Source organism: Homarus americanus, unplaced genomic scaffold, assembly GCF_018991925.1.
Source record: "Homarus americanus isolate GMGI-L3 unplaced genomic scaffold, GMGI_Hamer_2.0 scaffold38393, whole genome shotgun sequence".
Lineage (NCBI taxonomy): Eukaryota > Metazoa > Arthropoda > Malacostraca > Decapoda > Nephropidae > Homarus > Homarus americanus.
Genome location: NW_024719307.1, coordinates 1176544 through 1195280, shown reverse-complemented (window position 1 = coordinate 1195280; position 18737 = coordinate 1176544). Strand labels below are relative to the sequence as shown.

General features: G+C 37.5%; 1 protein-coding gene across 6 annotated transcripts in view; it reads right to left on the bottom strand.

The window, feature by feature from the left end:
- The window catches only part of LOC121859996 (tetratricopeptide repeat protein 7B-like), a 108124-nt gene that overhangs the window by 72273 nt on the left and 17114 nt on the right, over positions 1-18737 (bottom strand). For 3 of the 6 annotated variants that reach the window (XM_042357001.1, XM_042357005.1, XM_042357002.1), the window contains 12 exons: positions 15715-15903; positions 14680-14812; positions 14195-14331; positions 10980-11109; positions 10317-10464; positions 9473-9661; positions 8616-8794; positions 7390-7582; positions 6131-6368; positions 5368-5695; positions 3194-3275; positions 2360-2464 (listed from right to left, as the gene is read on the bottom strand). In XM_042357001.1, coding sequence (XP_042212935.1) covers positions 2360-2464; positions 3194-3275; positions 5368-5695; positions 6131-6368; positions 7390-7582; positions 8616-8794; positions 9473-9661; positions 10317-10464; positions 10980-11109; positions 14195-14331; positions 14680-14812; positions 15715-15903 — 2051 coding nt within the window. The remainder of the gene's footprint in view (positions 1-2359; positions 2465-3193; positions 3276-5367; positions 5696-6130; positions 6369-7389; positions 7583-8615; positions 8795-9472; positions 9662-10316; positions 10465-10979; positions 11110-14194; positions 14332-14679; positions 14813-15714; positions 15904-18737) is intronic. The other 3 variants (XM_042357006.1, XM_042357007.1, XM_042357004.1) reach the window with 2 other exon arrangements.

Genomic DNA, 18737 nt, shown 5'->3' with positions numbered 1-18737 from the left:
AAATAACAATAAACAAACAACAATAAATAAACAAATAATATAATGAACGAGTACTGCAGAAGTGTGGAGGATCAATGAAGAGAGCAGAGTCATCCCTCAGTGGTCACTTTGTCCCCGCTATAAATAGGGGAGGCGGCCGTGTTCCCCTGCACCGGGCGAATTTCGAGACCAAATCAAGAGTCCGGATTTACCGTCGGGAACACACACACCTGCGTCCCACCACCACCACTACCACCCACACACACACACCTGCGTCCCACCACCACCACCACCACTACCCACACACATGCACCACCATCCACACCCTGCAATGCCACACACACACCCTCCGCTGCCACCTCCACCACTGCCGTCGAAGCCGTTACCACTGGCAGCAGCATACTATATACTGTTGTTACGTCCGGGTGTTTGTGTCTATTGATCCTATCTTTCCATCTATCTATTTAATTTGTCTACTTATCCATCCCCATTTATCAATATGTCTCTATCTACATATGAGAGAGAGAGAGAGAGAGAGAGAGAGAGAGAGAGAGAGAGAGAGAGAGAGAGAGAGAGAGAGAGAGAGAGAGAGAGAGACAGAGAGAGAGAGACAGAGAGAGAGAGAGAGACAGAGAGAGACAGAGAGAGAGAGAGAGACAGAGAGAGAGAGAGACAGAGAGAGAGAGAGAGACAGAGAGAGAGAGAGACAGAGAGAGAGAGAGACAGAGAGAGAGAGAGAGAGAGAGACAGAGAGAGAGAGAGAGACAGAGAGAGAGAGAGAGAGACAGAGAGAGAGAGAGAGAGAGACAGAGAGAGAGAGAGACAGAGAGAGAGAGACAGAGAGAGAGAGAGAGACAGAGAGAGAGAGACAGAGAGAGAGAGAGAGAGACAGAGAGAGAGAGAGAGACAGAGAGAGAGACAGAGAGAGAGAGAGAGAGAGAGAGAGAGAGAGAGAGAGAGAGAGAGAGACCAACCACTATGCTCCCCACAATTTTAACGCCCAATTTATGAATCATAATGTGGATGACAAGTGCACTTACACCCTCTCAACTACCAGGCACCAGAGTAACTTCCAACCACCATCAAAGAACCACAGTCATTAAACCTAATTACCCACACATTATCGTAATTCACCAATCGCCATTAAATTACCTACCATCACAACCACCCGTCTAATTGCACAGCTTCGTTCCATCAAGATCTGGGAATTTGGCCGGGAAATAAAGACCCTTCGCTGACAGGTAATAGTTCCTTAATGATGTAACGAGTCCCTTTGTAACCGAGGAAAATAAAACCCGGGATTCGGATTCATCCACAAAGGTTCGTACGGTCAATGAATCCGGGAAGTTGAAGATGTTGTAAAAATGCACGAAATTGGTTGATTTAAGTTATATACAAAATTAATATTCACATTTACACAGAGGATCTTTTTATCTTGAAAATTTACACTAAAACCCAAAAGAAAATTAACATAAACAATAATTATAAACGACACTATACCCAATTTCGTCTCCTATCTCGTGTTAAATCATCGCTTGATCATGTTGAATGGTGCTACAATTGTCGAGCTTAAATCCAAAACTTAATTAAACCTTTGATTACCCAGGACAAAGGCATCAGGACTCAGGTGGGTGTGTCCAGATGTTCACCAACATGTGTGACAATAATGGTACTAAATCGTGTGGCATAATGGTATTTCTGTTACTGTATCTATTCTTGGTTAAAGGAGCTTAATTAGGAAGTGAAAGACGGATTGACAATGAATGAAGGGAATATATGAGAGTGTGTACAGTAGTGCATGCTTCCAGCCATCCTCTGCCTTGAGACTGTAATTTTCTGCCACAGTTAGGAATTAAGGTTTTGAACATTGGCTGGGGAGACATTTACAAATACCCACAGTGAATGTTTCTGGTGTTGCCATTATTCCAGTACTGTATTAGCATTATTATTCCATTAATTACTATACAGTATATAATTTAGTACAAACACAACGTATATCCTCAAGATGAAAAAAAAGTCCATTGGAATGAAAAAGCAAGAAACGGATACTGTACCCAAGATACTTCCCTCCCCTTCATACATTCCTTCCCTATATATAGTACAATACATGTATATTATATAGCATTATATATAGCGTATACATACTCCACAAATACTGTATTGTATACTGTATGTATTTAGTGTTTACAGTACACAAATGCATATAATTACAGTATATATGATACCATAATTGAAATACATGATTATAGTACAGAACATTGCATCAGTGAGTTCCTTTTCCTCACTTCTATCTCTTAGCCCAATATATTTCTTGGGGTAAGATTCCTTTACATATCATAAAAGAAGCATTCTGGGAAAAACACATTACTGTTGTACTCACCAGATGACGAAGACTCTTCAAGTGGTAGGGATTAATTGCCAGGGCGTTCTGATAACACATCTGGGCTTCATGGAACTCATTCTTCTTCTCATGCAGCAGACCTTTCTGTGAGACACACACAACCAACATTACCCAGTTATTTGATAGAGAAAAAAATCTCCACATTTACTGATTTCATTCAGGCAATGTGTATTTTACTTAAGAAATACTGTACAATATTATAATTTATATTGTTATACTGATAACTACATCACACAAAAAACTTTACACTATTTATACAAGTGACAATGACAAACTATGACACTGGGAGTGTACTAAAAGCTCTTCTGCTCATGATGCAAGTGAACCAAGTGAACCACAAATGTACCTTAACATCATCTAAGCACTCCCTACACTATTCTTGTAGCTTTCTCCAGTAGCATTTCCTCCTATTTCTGAGGTGTGTTATATTTGATCCACCCAATAAATGTCAAAGCAAAGACAAATAAGATAACAATAAGCAGAAAAGAGTTCCCTGTTGGTTCGCTATCCAGTACTGTTACAACTGTACCACGACATACATACAGATCATCAACCTTGTCCGTTATTCACGATTAACCCATTCACTAAGGGGATGCCACTTTTGGATTTTTATTTAGCTAAAGCCAAACGATTTTATTCAGCTCAAAGGGACCCCATACACAAGGAGTTAAAACACTAGTCCAAATGGGTCCCAACCTAACCTAATATTGAAGATAGAATTAAGGCCCTGTTCTAATGGGTCCCAGTCCTAGTGATTAGGGTAAGCTGAAGCCTAGTAAGACAAATACCTAATGACCTGCAATCAATACTTACCATGAACATTATGTGATGACTCATTGGGAAGATGGAGGAAGCTTCTTGTAGACAATTAGCAGCCTCAATCACTTGATCTGTCCTGAAGCACAAAGAGAAATTTCATATTAGTCGTCATATTTGAAGTACCTATATATCAGACTTTTCTTCCACAGGTGTACAGGTCCAGTTGAGACAGAAACATGACAAAACTTGCATCTAGATAAGTGAGCCCCTTCCTTACTGCATTCTCTAACACCTTCATCCAACATATACTACTGCACAGCTATCTTCCTTACACATGCAGTAAGGAAGGATGAGTGTTAGATATCAAAGAGCAAAAGAAAAGGAAGTGAGGGAAATGTGTTAGGCCATTCCCTCACAAGAGCTGTGTCTGGAACCCCCAAGGGATGCTTTTCACTCAGATATCATCAACAGGGAAGAGGGTGAAGGGGCTAGCTATGTTAGTACTGCCTCAGCTCACAGGAAAAAGAAAAGTTGTCAATGTTGCAAAGTTAGTTTTTTTCTACTATCGTGTTTGGTTATAACGTGTCCAGCATGACTTAACTCTGCTTGTGTTAATACAACATGTAGGAAAGAGACAACAAGAAAGAAGTTCTACAGAGACTCTACACATATGACAAACAATCAACACAACCTATACCTTGCCAAATGATATACTATTAAGGAGGGAATTATTTTTTTTTTTTTTTTTACATAAATATTTTAGTTTAAATTTTGTCTAACATGCATTATGTATATATTATTGTTCAGTTTATATTGAATTTCATAACATCATACATCTGGTAAGTTTTTATCTCAAAAGCTTAAAATCCAATATGGGTATATTTACATTCTGATATTTTAAGGGATGATAACTTCACTGTGTTGATCTATGATAATCTCCACACTTGGGGAAGTAAATATTAGCATGTAAACGGCTCTGGTAACATAAATATCATAAAAAGAGTAGGAAAAAGATCACAAACTGTCAGCGGCATCCTCCACCTCCCTGTGAGATGTCACTCGGCGAGGCAGAGTTTATGCAGTGCACTACAGTATATTGCTAAACTTCTTTATCATGTATGTGTTATGTTACCAGTGTGCTTCAAATGCTATAGTGTTCATTTCTCATATCAGTCCATAATTACTATACCCAACAATTGTATCGTAACAAGAATAGCCAAAAATACATCAAAATTCAACAACCACACCAAGACTTCAAGCACAAAGAACCACAGCTTGAAGGACTGCAGCAAAAGGACAGTATTCTGAAGGTCATACAACATTTCTTAAACTTTCAAATCAATTCTCTGAGGGGTCACATTTTATAACACTAATCTATTTCTATCCTAAAAAAAACCTCAGATCATCTCATACTTGGACAAACACAAATTTCATCTACTTAAAAAAAAAATGCTCTTATGTCATACACTATAACACCATTTAGGTAGCTAATATGTTATCGCCTGATGCACATGACACGTATTTTTTAAAGGAAATGTTCAATGTTGTGTTACTAAAACCATACCTGACTCCTTGAAATATTGTCCCCTCAGCCCGGGTGGGGGATAAAGCAATAGGTCTGTCTATCTATAATTAAAAGTTGTCTGTCTGTAATCATAAATCTGTAATGTTATTTTGTCCACTATTTTTTTAATCGGACAACATCAAAATTGGTAAAAATGGTGTATAAGGATTGGTAATGTGTGGCTACAGGTAAGAAAACATGCCCTTTTTCAGTTGACTCATTTAAATTATGTTATGAAGAATATTGATTGAACTTAGGCTCATAAATTAACCGATTTATGCCTCCACACTACCCATGGATAACGAACTGAAAGGTGTTGGAATAGTTTAAAATCCATTGAGGTAAAAGAACAGCAGGTAGTCTTTTACCTTATTGCAAAAACATTTAAATGGCTAACTGATATTTTTTTCTCACTTTTACATTCCTTTTCCTAGTACTGTACTATATGTAGCAGAGTGGCCAGAAGTAAAGTAGAAGGTTAAACATTCTCTCCATTTATTCACCTTCATTCCTGATCTGAAAATCCAAATCTCAAAATTATTAAGATGTATTCCTAAGCACAAACAACTTTTGGAAGGTATTCACATAATTCTCCCTGTCATAAGATTGTAAGAACACAAGTGAAGACATAATATGTTTATTTCACCATTTGGTTCACACTTACTTAAGGTATAACTGAGCTGTAAGAAGCCAGATCTGTATCTGTAGTAGCCACGCTTGATGTGGTCCTGGTTTAGGCTGATAGGATGAGAGTGACGACGCCACTTCAGACAAAGCTTGTTCCACTCGTGAAGCCGCAACACTCTCCGCATGTACTGAAGCTGTGGGGGGGTGAGGGGGAGAGTCAAGGGTAAGTTGGGGTTTTGTCCCGTGTTTCTCAGGATTAGTTTCCATTTGTATTGTAGGAGAGAGAAGTCTAAGGTTCAAGGACACCACTTCGGAGAAGACAAGTCCCATGGAGGAGGGAGCCGAGCATTCAGCAGGGGTCGGGGCTGCGGGGAAAGGGTCAGGCGCTCAATCAGAAGGAAATGCCCAGCCCTTCAGTGAAATTATGAAACAGATTTTTAAGCGAGGGGGGAATATGAGAGTAAAGCAAACATGTATGGTTTACTTACAGAATGTTTTTAGTCAACATAGAGGCACAGTATATGAGCACAGCACAACTCACAATGGGCCACATACAGTACACTGTATACACCAACAACTCTACAACAACAACACCACAAAGACTTATAGTCCCATAAAGAAGGAAAGTTAGTACAGCAAGGTAAAAGCATTAGGTGTAGGACTCAGAGGAGTAATTAGTCAGGTGAATCTAATTCCACATCTAGCATCTATGTCAGGTTGTTCTCTACAATGCTAATTCATTTGTGGATCTATAATACACACTGTTATGTTTGTCAGTAAAACACGTCCGTCAAACATACCTGTATCTTTGTCTGACATATTGAATATGCTATAAGTGTCATGATTGGCATGGCGCTGAGACTGAACATCACTGATGTCGCTCATCAGCTGTTCTTTGTACAACTTTTGCCAGAGTGTCAACATGTGACGTGCAGTAAGAAGTGCAACCTCTCCACCGTATACTGCTTCTTCTAAAGTAGCGCGGACATACAAAAGGTGCAGGTTCTCTGGGTATTCTGCAAGGGCAGCTTCAACCAGCTGGAGGTGAAGAAACAACTCATCATTCCTATATCTTACCATAACATTCAACCATATTAGCTTCCAGAAAGAAAACATTTTCATTGTGCATATATTTTACGGTTTAAAGTACAGACAAAGCAGTAGAATACTGACCCCAGTTGCCTTTAAGAGCATTAACTGAAAGTAAAGTATTAGGAGAATATGACATGCTCTCACACCATATTAACTGAATTACTGACTCAATCCATCTCATCTCCCTTCTCCAGGAACATACATCTTTAGTAGTTGGTACTTGTTGGAGTGAGGTCAAATAATATATTCCACTGGAAGTCTGACCCACCAGTCAAATGAGGGTTTACAAAATTTACTGTCAGTGTATTCCTGAATTTGGGGTTCTGATGAAAAATTAATCTTATGAGGAAAGAGAGAGAGAGAGAAAAAGGAACTATGTTAATGAAGAACTTTTTACAAACCAACAGTACCTAGATTATATATTACCTTGATATGACTGAGATCTCTTACCCTTTTTCAGCAACACGACACACAAAAACTTTTATATGTTGTCACTAACTCTCTCTCTAACTGCTGTAACAGATTGTCGTCATCACCATTTTCCATATTTACCTGATGACAGCTCTCCATTCTGCACAATCTCTGATCTCTGATGTCATTTCTTACAACCTCTCCCCATAGTTATTCTTGACAAATATTCTCCTAAACTATTCTCTTTACATCAAAAATAGTTCCCAACAAATCTTATCTCTCAGTGTTGGTCATAACTGATTTTCCCTTTAGTAACATTGTGTTCTTGAAATCTATCTTTACCTCTGATGTCTCCTAACAGTCGAGATTTATTGTATTTTCCGTTTTTGTTATTCGTATCACCAGCTCGTCTTCTCAGGCTAAATTCTAAACACCAATGGCTCCTCACACTATCAATCTTGGCTGATGTATCCCTCACAGACTAAATTATCATGTCCAATTATCTCCTCATAGAAATAATCCTTACCTCTAGTCTTCTCATAGTCTAAATTCTTACCTCCAAAGCCTCCTCATAGTCCTTCTGTGCCGAAAGAAGGAGAATTAGCAAGTGAAGCGACTGGGGGTGTTCTGAGCGGAGGTAGAGGGCTAACTTGACATGGTGTGTGGCCTCAACAAGATGATAGCTCTGTGCATAGTGGAGTGCGAGGTAAAACTCAATCAGGTGGTCACTCGAATCTAACTGTTGAGCTCTGGAAGTTTGCAAGAATATATACACTCATTCAAGAATAATTTTCAATCCACTAGTTACTTAATCACTTACTTACACTTAACAAAATCATTTATGAAATTATATTACTTGAAGAATTAAAATTTATGAGTTAGTGTAAATTTTCAGTGGCAATCAATACTAAAGTCACAGCTAAATTAATCATAAAATGCTCTGTGCTCCTTAGGAAATATGTCAAGCATCACTTATAGATCTCCATATCAAAAACAATCAGGGATATTAAGTACTGTAAGTAACTCATCTTTAAACACAGTACAGTGGTCCCCCGATTTACGCGGTCAATTGAACCCGCGGAGTAGCGCGTGAAACGAGAAACACGTAAATGGAATAACACAACATATGGGATTAATTGAAATAGAGACTGGGCAGACTCCCAAACTCCACTTTTTCAGACACAATACCTACGTTGTAGTAAAAATAACATCTTAATTTTACGATGGTATACACACACAATTAATAATTAAGAGAAATATCAATAATATTAGGTTTTTTAACACTTACATTAGTAGAAAAGATGGCTGGGTACACGGGGATGGGGGGTTTGGTTCCGAGGCAGAGGGCAGATTATTGGCCCTCACCTGTATCAATTGTATCACTATTCACCACAGAGGCTTGCAGGGCCTCTTTGTCAAACCCCTCAAAGTCCATATAAGTCCATATCCTCACTATCACTACCACTGACTTGGGCCGGCTGTGGTGGGTGGCGGGTGAAGAACTCGGTAATGTTTTGATGACTGGGCGACCTTGTGGGCACCCTACCTGTGCCGCTTCCCGCGTAAATGAGTAAATTCACCGCGTAAATCGGGCATCCCGGTTCTGGCAAGGTACCGCATAAATGACCAAACGCGTAAACGAGAACCGCGTAAATCGAGGTTCAACTGTATCATAAATGAGTCACAAATATATATATATACAGTAAGGTCCTGCTGAGAAAGTACCCAATTAATGGAAATTCTGTTTAACTGGTGATTTCAAACAGGTAAACCTAAACCCACCTGATGAAAGATTCAAGCGCCTTTGTCCTCAGTGCCTGGGTGTTGGTTTGTCGCTGTGTCTGATATGCATCAAGCGTCAGTCCTAAGCCGTAGTAGAGGTGGCAGCGTGCAGCAAGTACACTGTTCCTTTCTTCTGATGACTTCAAGGCTTTGTTTACCCACTCAAGACCTTCCTGAGTCTGTAAATGAATTATAGTTTTTAAAGCTTCAAAATGAAAACATGACTTTGGGTGCACAATAAAATATGACCAACTTGCATACCAATAAAAGCATAGATCAATGGTAAACTTGGCCAAAGCAAGTATGAGAGTAAATACTGGTACCTTCTTGGCAAAGGACAGACCCCATTCTTGTATTGGAGTGTTCTGCAATAACTAACTTAAAATTAAAAATCTTGTAATAATTTTAAAGTAAACCTATACAGCCTTTTTGGGAATGATTTTTTTTTTTAATCAGCTGAGTAACAAATTGGAAAATAAATATTTAAGTCCTCTTTGTTTTCTTTTGAACTGACAGCAGACCATACTGACTGATTCAATTAACGTCCGGACCAGTTCAAATTACTCCTGAAATATAATCTTTGTTTAATGATTAAGAGGAATATTATTAATCCAACCATAAGTGTAATCTCTTAAACAAATTTCTAGTCATTTCACCACACAGTTACTGTAGTGTCCTCACTGTTAAATGGTAGTGTGTGTCAGCTATGGCCCACTTAATTCCCGTTGCTTCTAATTCTCTCGGTGACTTTTATCTGAACCCTTAATAAAAACCGCGAGTTCATAGAAAAAGGTTTAAAGCAATTACACTATTTCCTTCCTTCCCACCAACTGTTTCCTCCCTCTTCATATCCTTACTTTGCCAAGTTGTTGGAAACATATCTTGGCTGCTAGAAGACAGTAGTGAGGCTCAGCAGGTAACAGACGGTTAACTTCTTGCAACACCAAGAGCGCCCGTATATCTTTATGACCACAGGCTAAGGCAAGAGCAAACTGTTGCCACACGTGACTCTCTTCGTGGGAAAACTTCATCGCTCTTTCAAATACCTGCAGGAAGTAAGAGGCGTGTTATCATATAAAAGATGCATCAACAATAGAAAGAAAACTTAAAAGTCAACCCGACCCCAAACTAATTCAACAATTAAAACATGCACCAATCAAACTGGGTGCCCATTAAGATTGAGGCTCCCTAGACCTGGGTCCCACTAGGGCTACATCTCAAATCTAATGAGAAGTTTAGGTTTGGTTGAGGGTCACCTTGCAGTGGTACTCACCTGACCAGTCAACAAAAGATGATATCTACTGTAACTAGAGGAGGTTTAGCTCATGTGTGATCAATCTTCCCAGAGTGTTTTAGTCATCTATAAAAATTACGACTCTAACATGAACAATTGAAAAATTACAATAATCTCATTCTTACAAGAACTAGAGATGACAAGAGCCATTGTACTCCTTCTGAAGTCTGTCATGCTGCTCATGCCCAGTTGTCTGAGATTTTGTTTGCCGACTGTACACACATTTACCCTTTATTCTCATCATTCATTCAAACTATTGTAAAATATATGTTCTGTATGTTTTAGAACTACTGTACTATATTACCATTGATGCCTGAAAATGAGCAAACAACCCAATATATAACAGATCATCCAATAGTACACTAAAAAAACATCACTATCATAATAATAAATATACAAACATTTACCTCAATCAAAATACTGAATTGTTTTCTTCTAGCCAGTGATATACAGAGAAGATCATAAACAGCAGTAGCATTGTCATAGGCATGAACTCGAGCATTCTTGAATTCTGGCGACTGACTCAGTACAGCTTCTCTTACTGCCATGGCCTCACTGTAAGAGGGATAGACACAAGTTAGCAACAAGGTGACAGTAAAGGGCCTGTGGTTCCTCGTTCATAAAGATTAAAAACAAGACGCAACTCCAAGAAACACACAATAGATTCGTCTCAGTTCTTATTGGGCTACATCAACTTACAGCACCAAGCTTCATTAAATTCTATATCTCGGTGCTCAAGATATCACAGTAACTCTCTGAGACAGGAGCTCCTAGGAAGAGTGAGGCATCATAAATAAGTTAAAAGTACTATTGAGAGTCTACCAGGAAGAAATGACATCACCATAATGTCTCATACAGTTTACAGTAAGTGTGCACTGTGTGAACACCACAATGAAACCTAAATAATTTTCTATCCATTAAATTTACTTCTCTCCCACTCTTGAGTTGGGTGGATCAAGAAATAAAGATAACTGCAAAGTTTGGGGGGAGGGGGGAAATAATATGGGACAGAGATGAGTCAAGCTTAGAAAGCCAGAGTAGAGTTTTAAGATAAGGCATGATGTAACAACCTGATAAGTAAGAGCAGGATTATTTCTTCATTGATGTTCTTGGGGACAAAAAGATTTGTACCACTGTAGTGCTGTGGCTTCCAGGGACTTTCTCCAGACTTGAGGCTTGAATTGCTGCGACTCTTCTCCTCTGTAACACAAAGGTTTATTGTTAGGAATCTCACTAATGACAGCCAACACCTTGTGAGAAGGTCCATACTTTATACAGTAACTGTTTAATAGGTGGTCATCTAATCTGTATTTTCCAAGTAATATTCAATAACCGATGTGCAGATCTTTGAGTTGAAGTTTTACATATCATGTTATTAAGGTTGCTCTCATTTATACCACATGTACAGGAACTGGATTTGCATGTACCCAGTTTACTTTTACCTTCCAAATGTCATTTACATCAGGCTAAGGCTCACACATAAGCTGCTCCACATCACATTTTTCATTTTCCCAATTGTAACGTATAATGGGAAAAGACCTTACACATCACATACTGCAAGGAAGCCATTACTCATTTACCATTTCCAGAATCCTTGGGCTTTCAAGATTCTTAGCCACCATACCCTACCTGTTCACTGGCAAGCAAATAACAAAAGCCTGGTAACAGCACAACTTATTAAAGCTTGCTTTGTGAACTACTTTTGTGTGGAGGTGGAGCACTACTGACATGACGCTAACCACAGTTTCATAGACTAATTTCTCCTTGATAATGATCCGCATCACTCTATGCGTCTAAATGATCTACAATCTAACATTCGAGTCATGTTACTGATTGGCAAAACACCAGTACAACATCCTCCAATTCAGCGTCTCCTCACGCAGAAAACAACAAACAGCATGAGTGAGTACGGCACACTTATTCAAAATGTTCCCTCAATATAATATACAGTATTGAGATATAAAATTGTTATAGTGAAGGAATAGAAACATAATACCTTACAGAATCATTATCAAAAAGGGAAAATTGGCTGTGGCTGGGAATGTAACCTCCCTTTTACTATCAAACCCTATCTTCTTTTGTACAATTTTTGTTTATACTGTACCAGTCTCTTCAAGGAATACTGTACACCCCTTGGTATAAATGAGAACAACCCATACTGTATAAACGCCATAAACCTGTTGTAACAATCTACTTTATAGTAACTTAAGGTACAGTAACTGCTGTAATGGCATTTTGCTGAGTTTAAGTTTTATACAACATGCACTGAACTTGTAGGGAACAACATTAAGGCTTCAGTAGCACTAACATAAACTCTAATATCAAGATCTATAAGAGAGGGAAATTGTTTCTGGTTCAAAGACTAAACAGGTTAATACCCATTATAAAAAGTGGAAACCTACCCTTTTCTACCACAAAAATATTACTACAGTATACATTGATATATGGAATCAGGAAAAAGAAAGTTTAAATCACAATTCTTATAAAAATACATTCTACTATACTAAGTGAAATCAAAGATAGTACAGTGCACACAAAAAACATTAAATAATATGAAAACTGGTTCATATTTAAAGCAATGTATCATATCAAACCCTGTGATGTCCTTCATATGAGAACAGACATTCTTTTAAACTGTGCACCAATTTTAGCGCTCATAAAGCACGTCACGAGTCGCTGTAGATCTCCTCATGCTGCCAACACCTCTATGATTCTCTCAATTGCCTTTGTCCTCATAAAAGATGCACATTCATTGCCATTAGTGGTAGTCTGTCCTCCCCCGACTCTACACGCTCACTTAAACACTCCGCCACGGATAAAGAAATGTAACTACTGTACCTGTAAATTTGTTCTGTACAGTATTTCTATGTTTAATTTTATACGAATATACGATGTTTTCTTGAGTCTTTATTTATTAGCCACAATTTAAAGGTTATTGTCTCTAGGGTATCAGTAGGTCTCCAAAATGATGATGATCCAACTTGTTTTAACTCCAAGTGGCTCCTGTATCACCTGGGAGAGCTTTTATCACTTCTATGCAGTGTGGTTTTATTGGTGTATGTACTTTTAATATATGGCTACCTCTACATATAACACATACCTATTCTTATTCAAATCATGATGATGCAATTTACATGTTTGCCAAAAAATATGCTCACACATACTATATCTAAAGAATGTTGAAGACCTAAAGATATATTCAAAACACCAGTGACACAATGTTACTGTTTGCCTATGATATTAAGTTATATCAATACCAACTGATTATAAACCATCTGCATCTGACAAACTATTCCCACAAAGTTCAATATTGCTGCAATAAAAAGTTTCTCAGAGACTAACGATTTTCTTCAGGAATTTAACACCAATATATATATATAAAAGAGCTCTCAGAATCCCCAAAGACCCAAAATGTCAAAGGAAATGCATTGACAACATTCTGCCTGACCAAGGACTTCCTCAAAGAACACAGATCTTAGGATTTAACAGTGAATACAGCAGAACAAAAATATTTTTAAATCTGTAATAACAAAGCTTGTCTGACACAAAACTTAACCAAGGTCTGGAGAGAGAAGCAATGTGAATCAAAAGAGTTATGAGTGCCAGGGGCAGTAGAATAGTTCTTTCCCAGTTTTGTAAAAATCCTAATTCTGCATGAATAGATCAAAGCCCAAAGACCTCTCATCTACAAATTTGATTTTTCTTTTTAAGTTTCACAACTCTTCTAAAAGAAAACAAATCTGTACACGAACAGATCCTTTTGAAAAAAAAAGAAAGGAAAAGAAAAGAAGTCATATAGTACAGTACAGTAGTGTACACCAATACACATCTCTTTCCAATTTAATAATGGATAATGAAACAGTTTTTAATATGCATTTGGAAACCTGTGATGTATGATAGGCTCACACAGGATAACACCCTTCTAACTTGTGTCTGGGACAAGCAGGATTCGAACCCATGACATATTGGTCATAGATACACACATTGCAGCTTGTACCACCAACTTCATTTGCAGTATCCATTGGAAAGCATAAGTGTAAACAAATTTTAACAAAATGTCTTTCTGCAAATTAAAACTTATGACAACAGACACACAATTCATAATTACAAACAGACAGACACATATAGTGATCACTATATCCTCATGCCCAAGCCAGAGGGATACCATAAGAAGAGTTAAGGGTAGTCCAGTCAATCCCAACTCTCCGAGGAACGGCAAACAGATCCTTTATCACTGACCTGAGGTAAACAGTAATAGTGACTCAACTACAAACAAGCTACCTACCTATTGATTTCATACCCTGATTAGGAGCCTTATAAGCATGCTCAGAACATCCTCTCAGCAAGACTTCTGCCAACTGTCGTGCCAGGGTCAAACGGAGGTGTTGTGTAGCAGTTGACTCGACCGCTGACAGCATGCTCCTGCAGAGGTTTATCAGTCACGTTAAATCATATGACCTGTGTGAACACTTCATGAAACACACAAATACTCAACATCATCTTACATTCACGGTATAAATTAATATACTGTACTGATACAAATCCATTTTTTTACAGACACTGAGAAATGTATGGAAAAAAAAATGTATCAACAAAGGTAAAGCTGAAGTTGTATAAAAGAATGAATAAGTTGTTGCAGTACATTCCTCTATGGACATACAGTACAGCATGGTCTCTGGATGCAAGAGGAAGAGGAAAATTAAGAAAAGTTTCATAATTACTCCCCTTTGAAAAATTATGATAAAATAACATAATGAGTCTCCCACACACCTGTATCTGCTAATAGCTTTATCCAGTTGACCAGCTTTCATGTGGAGGATGGGTGCACGCTGCAATGCTGTTTCCAAAATTACACCGATTTTCTTATTCGCAGCACTGTTTGGTGGTAATGGAGATGTTGATCCTGTAAAGAATAATATTGCAGCTAAAGAATGTTGCACACTTTATTTTACATGTATGGACAACACACTACATCATGATCTGGCATACACAATGAGCAAACACCAATTAGCAAATGTGAACAGCTTTCCTTACTGCAATTTGGATACTGTTTATCTAAAATTCACCCAAAGATGAATTAATGTACACTGAAACCTCATTAATTCAATTCAACTGAGGGGGTGGCAGAGATTATGGTACATATAAAATTAGTAGACAATACAGGTCACTGTATGAATCAGCATTTCATTACACTAATATTACCCAACAAATCTTTTTTCTCTGCCTTTCTTTATTCTTTTACTTTCTATTTTCCTGTCTCTTCCTATTATCTCTTGTAAACAACTTCTTACTGTGTGCTGTGGACGAATGGAATAGCTTACCTTAATGGGTGCTCACACTTCTAGATGTCTTGGCCTTTCAATTAAAGACTGCATTAATGCTGCTTAGGTCACAGTATTTTTTTATTACAGAGCTTTAAATGCATGTTGTACAATGACTAACCTACCCCATCAGGCATCGAATAAAATCAAAGAATCATATGAAGAACTAGATATAAAGACTTCCATCCTTTGTCCAGAATAAAACGAAGTACTGTCCAGAAAACTAATACGTACTGTAAGGTGCTAGCCATGGAACAGAATGTCCTGTAGCCAGTTGATGATAATTACTGCTTAAACATGCAACTAATTAAGCACCAGTGTTAACTCAAATGTTGCTAAATTAAGTCCTGCTTCTGTCCAGATAAAACAGGGGAAATCTTGCATGTCAACTGATTATGTTGAAATTTTTAGGCTAATATAATTAAATAACAATTAAAAAAAAATCAGTTATTAAAAAATGCTTACAGAGATGTGAGATTATTACCTGTGGTGTTTGATGCTGGCAAAGACTGTAAGGAATGTGTGGATGGTGTAGAGGAGAGTTTATCCTGTTCTTGTAGGTAAAGGAGAGTCAGGTCCCCTGCTAATTCAAAACACTTGATCATCTTCTCTGCTTTCTCTGCCCGCTGGAACTTGCTGTTGTTTGGAAGTGGGGCCTTCTCAGAGCACAAACCTGAAAGGGAGGGGCAAGTTTAGGTGGCTGTCCTTACGCTTCATCAAGCAACATAAGAAGAAATCAGTCATAACACATTTCATAGCTAAGACTGTAAGTGAGATGATAAATTGTATACCTAAATTATTTTTTCTTTCCACTATGGACTAACAGTCATATAAAGTATCCCATTTACATCATTGACAGTAGAGGTATAGCATTAGATGATGATGAAATTCCTCTTAGGTAAAAAAAAAAAAAAACCACAAGAAACAACGGGATTTTACATACCGGTAGTGTTAACATATTCTATATTAGTCACAGCAAATATACCAATACATCAAGTGCATGATTTACTGAGGAACAAATACATGTGAACTGTGATTGTTTCTTGGGTGAGCACTATGACTTATAGAAAAAGACCATTATGCTATGATTATTTCTATCTCTATGTACAGTCAGTATAATAAAGCCTGGTCCTCTACCAGTCAGTATAATAAAGCCAGGTCCTCTACCAGTCAGTACAATATATAAGCTCAAGAGGCCAGTTCTGTTTCTTACTGTTGTGTATAATGACTGTAACCACTTTAGGAAATACATTAAGATTTTTTCTTTTTCTTTTAAAGCCAAAATATTGTATAAACTGATCCTATACAGTATATCAACTATGGTACTATATTCAAATATACTATAGTACAGTGTTTCATTTACCTAACTGTCTACCTGGTAATTCAGTATCCTAGGGTTTTGATATACAGTATACCAATTCAACTTTGTCAGTACTGTATCTATTTGTAAATACACAAATCAACTTTAAAAAATCAATCAAGCTTGAAAACAGAAATAAACATGGCTTTCCTTACATCCTTTAGGCATATGATGTTCTCATTATACAGGGTACTGTACTCAAAAAATGAAACAAGCATTATGGCAGTTTCTGTTGTACTCCTACTATTGTACTATGAGGCCATTCTTTCAAGGAATAAATGGACATGCATCAATAATCAGGTGCAAAAAATCATTTTTGCAGTAACAAATAAAGATGATCAACTTTTTCACTACCGTAATTTCCAACATATTATCCTGAAAATATTACTATACACATATATAGTAATCAACAGAGTAGCACCTTAAAAACAAAAATCATATTCTAGAATGGCGAACAATCTATTTATTCTGCATAATCATAAATTTAATTTCCCCACAGACTGAGGACAATATGGTAAATTATAAGATAAACCTGACTCCAGCAAGAACTCCGCACATGTAATACTGTAGTACAAAGCATTAAATAATAAGGTCTTAATCTCCACAAACAGTCCCTACATATAACTCCTTTACTCCAGAAAAAGAGAGAATATATACTCAATGCTGCCCATACCCTTACACAGCTGTCTACATCACCAGACTCGTACACATTTTTTTTCTCGACCCACAACCCAGATCATATTTATGAAGAAGTGTTTGGCACATGAATTGGTTCTAAATACAGGTACTGTACTACAGTTATTACATATCGCCACATTTACTAAGTATTACAGGGATTCAGTAATCTTATACAAAGAAACAGAACAAATGTGTCACCTGTTGCCACATAATGAAATAAGTGAAACAATAAACTAAAGACATACAGTATTTCTAAACTACTGGACATAACAATTTTGTACAGAATATTAAATCTGCATACAATATAGCATGATCCATTTATCAAAAATAAGTATGATATAAGAAATAAATGTACAGTAATGAAATACTGTATACTGTACAAGAAGATGAGGTTCAAACCAAATACTGTTGTACCGTACTGTATGTGTCTTTATGTTCTGAATCTTACAAATTAAAACAACAAATGATTCATGGGTTTGTCTTCAGTGTTTATATAAAATGTTCCAAATGCCTAAGGGCCCAAAATGATAACGTAAACACCCTGTATATTGCCATCATCAACGTTTTATGGTCATTTTCCACACTTGCATGAGTTAGCTGTGATTACCAGTACCTGATGGCAGCTGTTGGGTAAGACCAGAATGAGGTCCCCCTGCTTACCACCACAAACCCAGGGCACCAGCCCATAAAGTGCAGCAGAGACCAAGGGATGGGCACAGCTTTGGTGACCTGGTTGCCATCATGAATATTGAAGCAAAGTGTTACAGCTGGATGCTCTTCCCAACACCAACCCATAGGCAGGGTCACAACTCTCTGAGGTAATCAAAGACTACCCACCTACCCGGGTCATGTCATATAATAAAGTACGACACAGATAAATGCATACAGTACAGTAATATAAAATGGGTACCATAATCACTAGAACCCAGTTGTTTAAGTACCGGTACTTAAAATCATTAAAAAAGGAAAATATAACAAAGTTATTTGCACAATGATCTGTAATATTAACTACGTATGTAATAATTAATTTGGTAAATAACAGACAAAACAATAAAACCATTTGTGAACAGAATAAAAGAAAATATAATAAGACTACAGGCATCCCTCCATTTACAAAGACTCACTTTATTAAAATTTGCAGCGAGCGCTGTATCCACTACACAGATAGAAGAGCTACACTTTAGAAAATTCTCTATTCACCTTCATGTGGTGTTGATGTTTGATTTATAGACTTGACTGTGGTGCTTCCCAACACCCTGTGGCAGATGGAGGCTTAAAAATACAATCTTTGTGGATATTTCACCCCCAAAACAACAGAGCTCTAGTATGAATTTTTTTTTTAGCTAATGGTTCATGTAACCTGACCTTCATTGTAATACAGTTCTTGTTAAGGTCTGGGTCAAACCCCCTTAGCCCTAAGGTTACAGTTTCTTGCACTGTTCTCTGGTACTGTATTAACACGTCTTCAC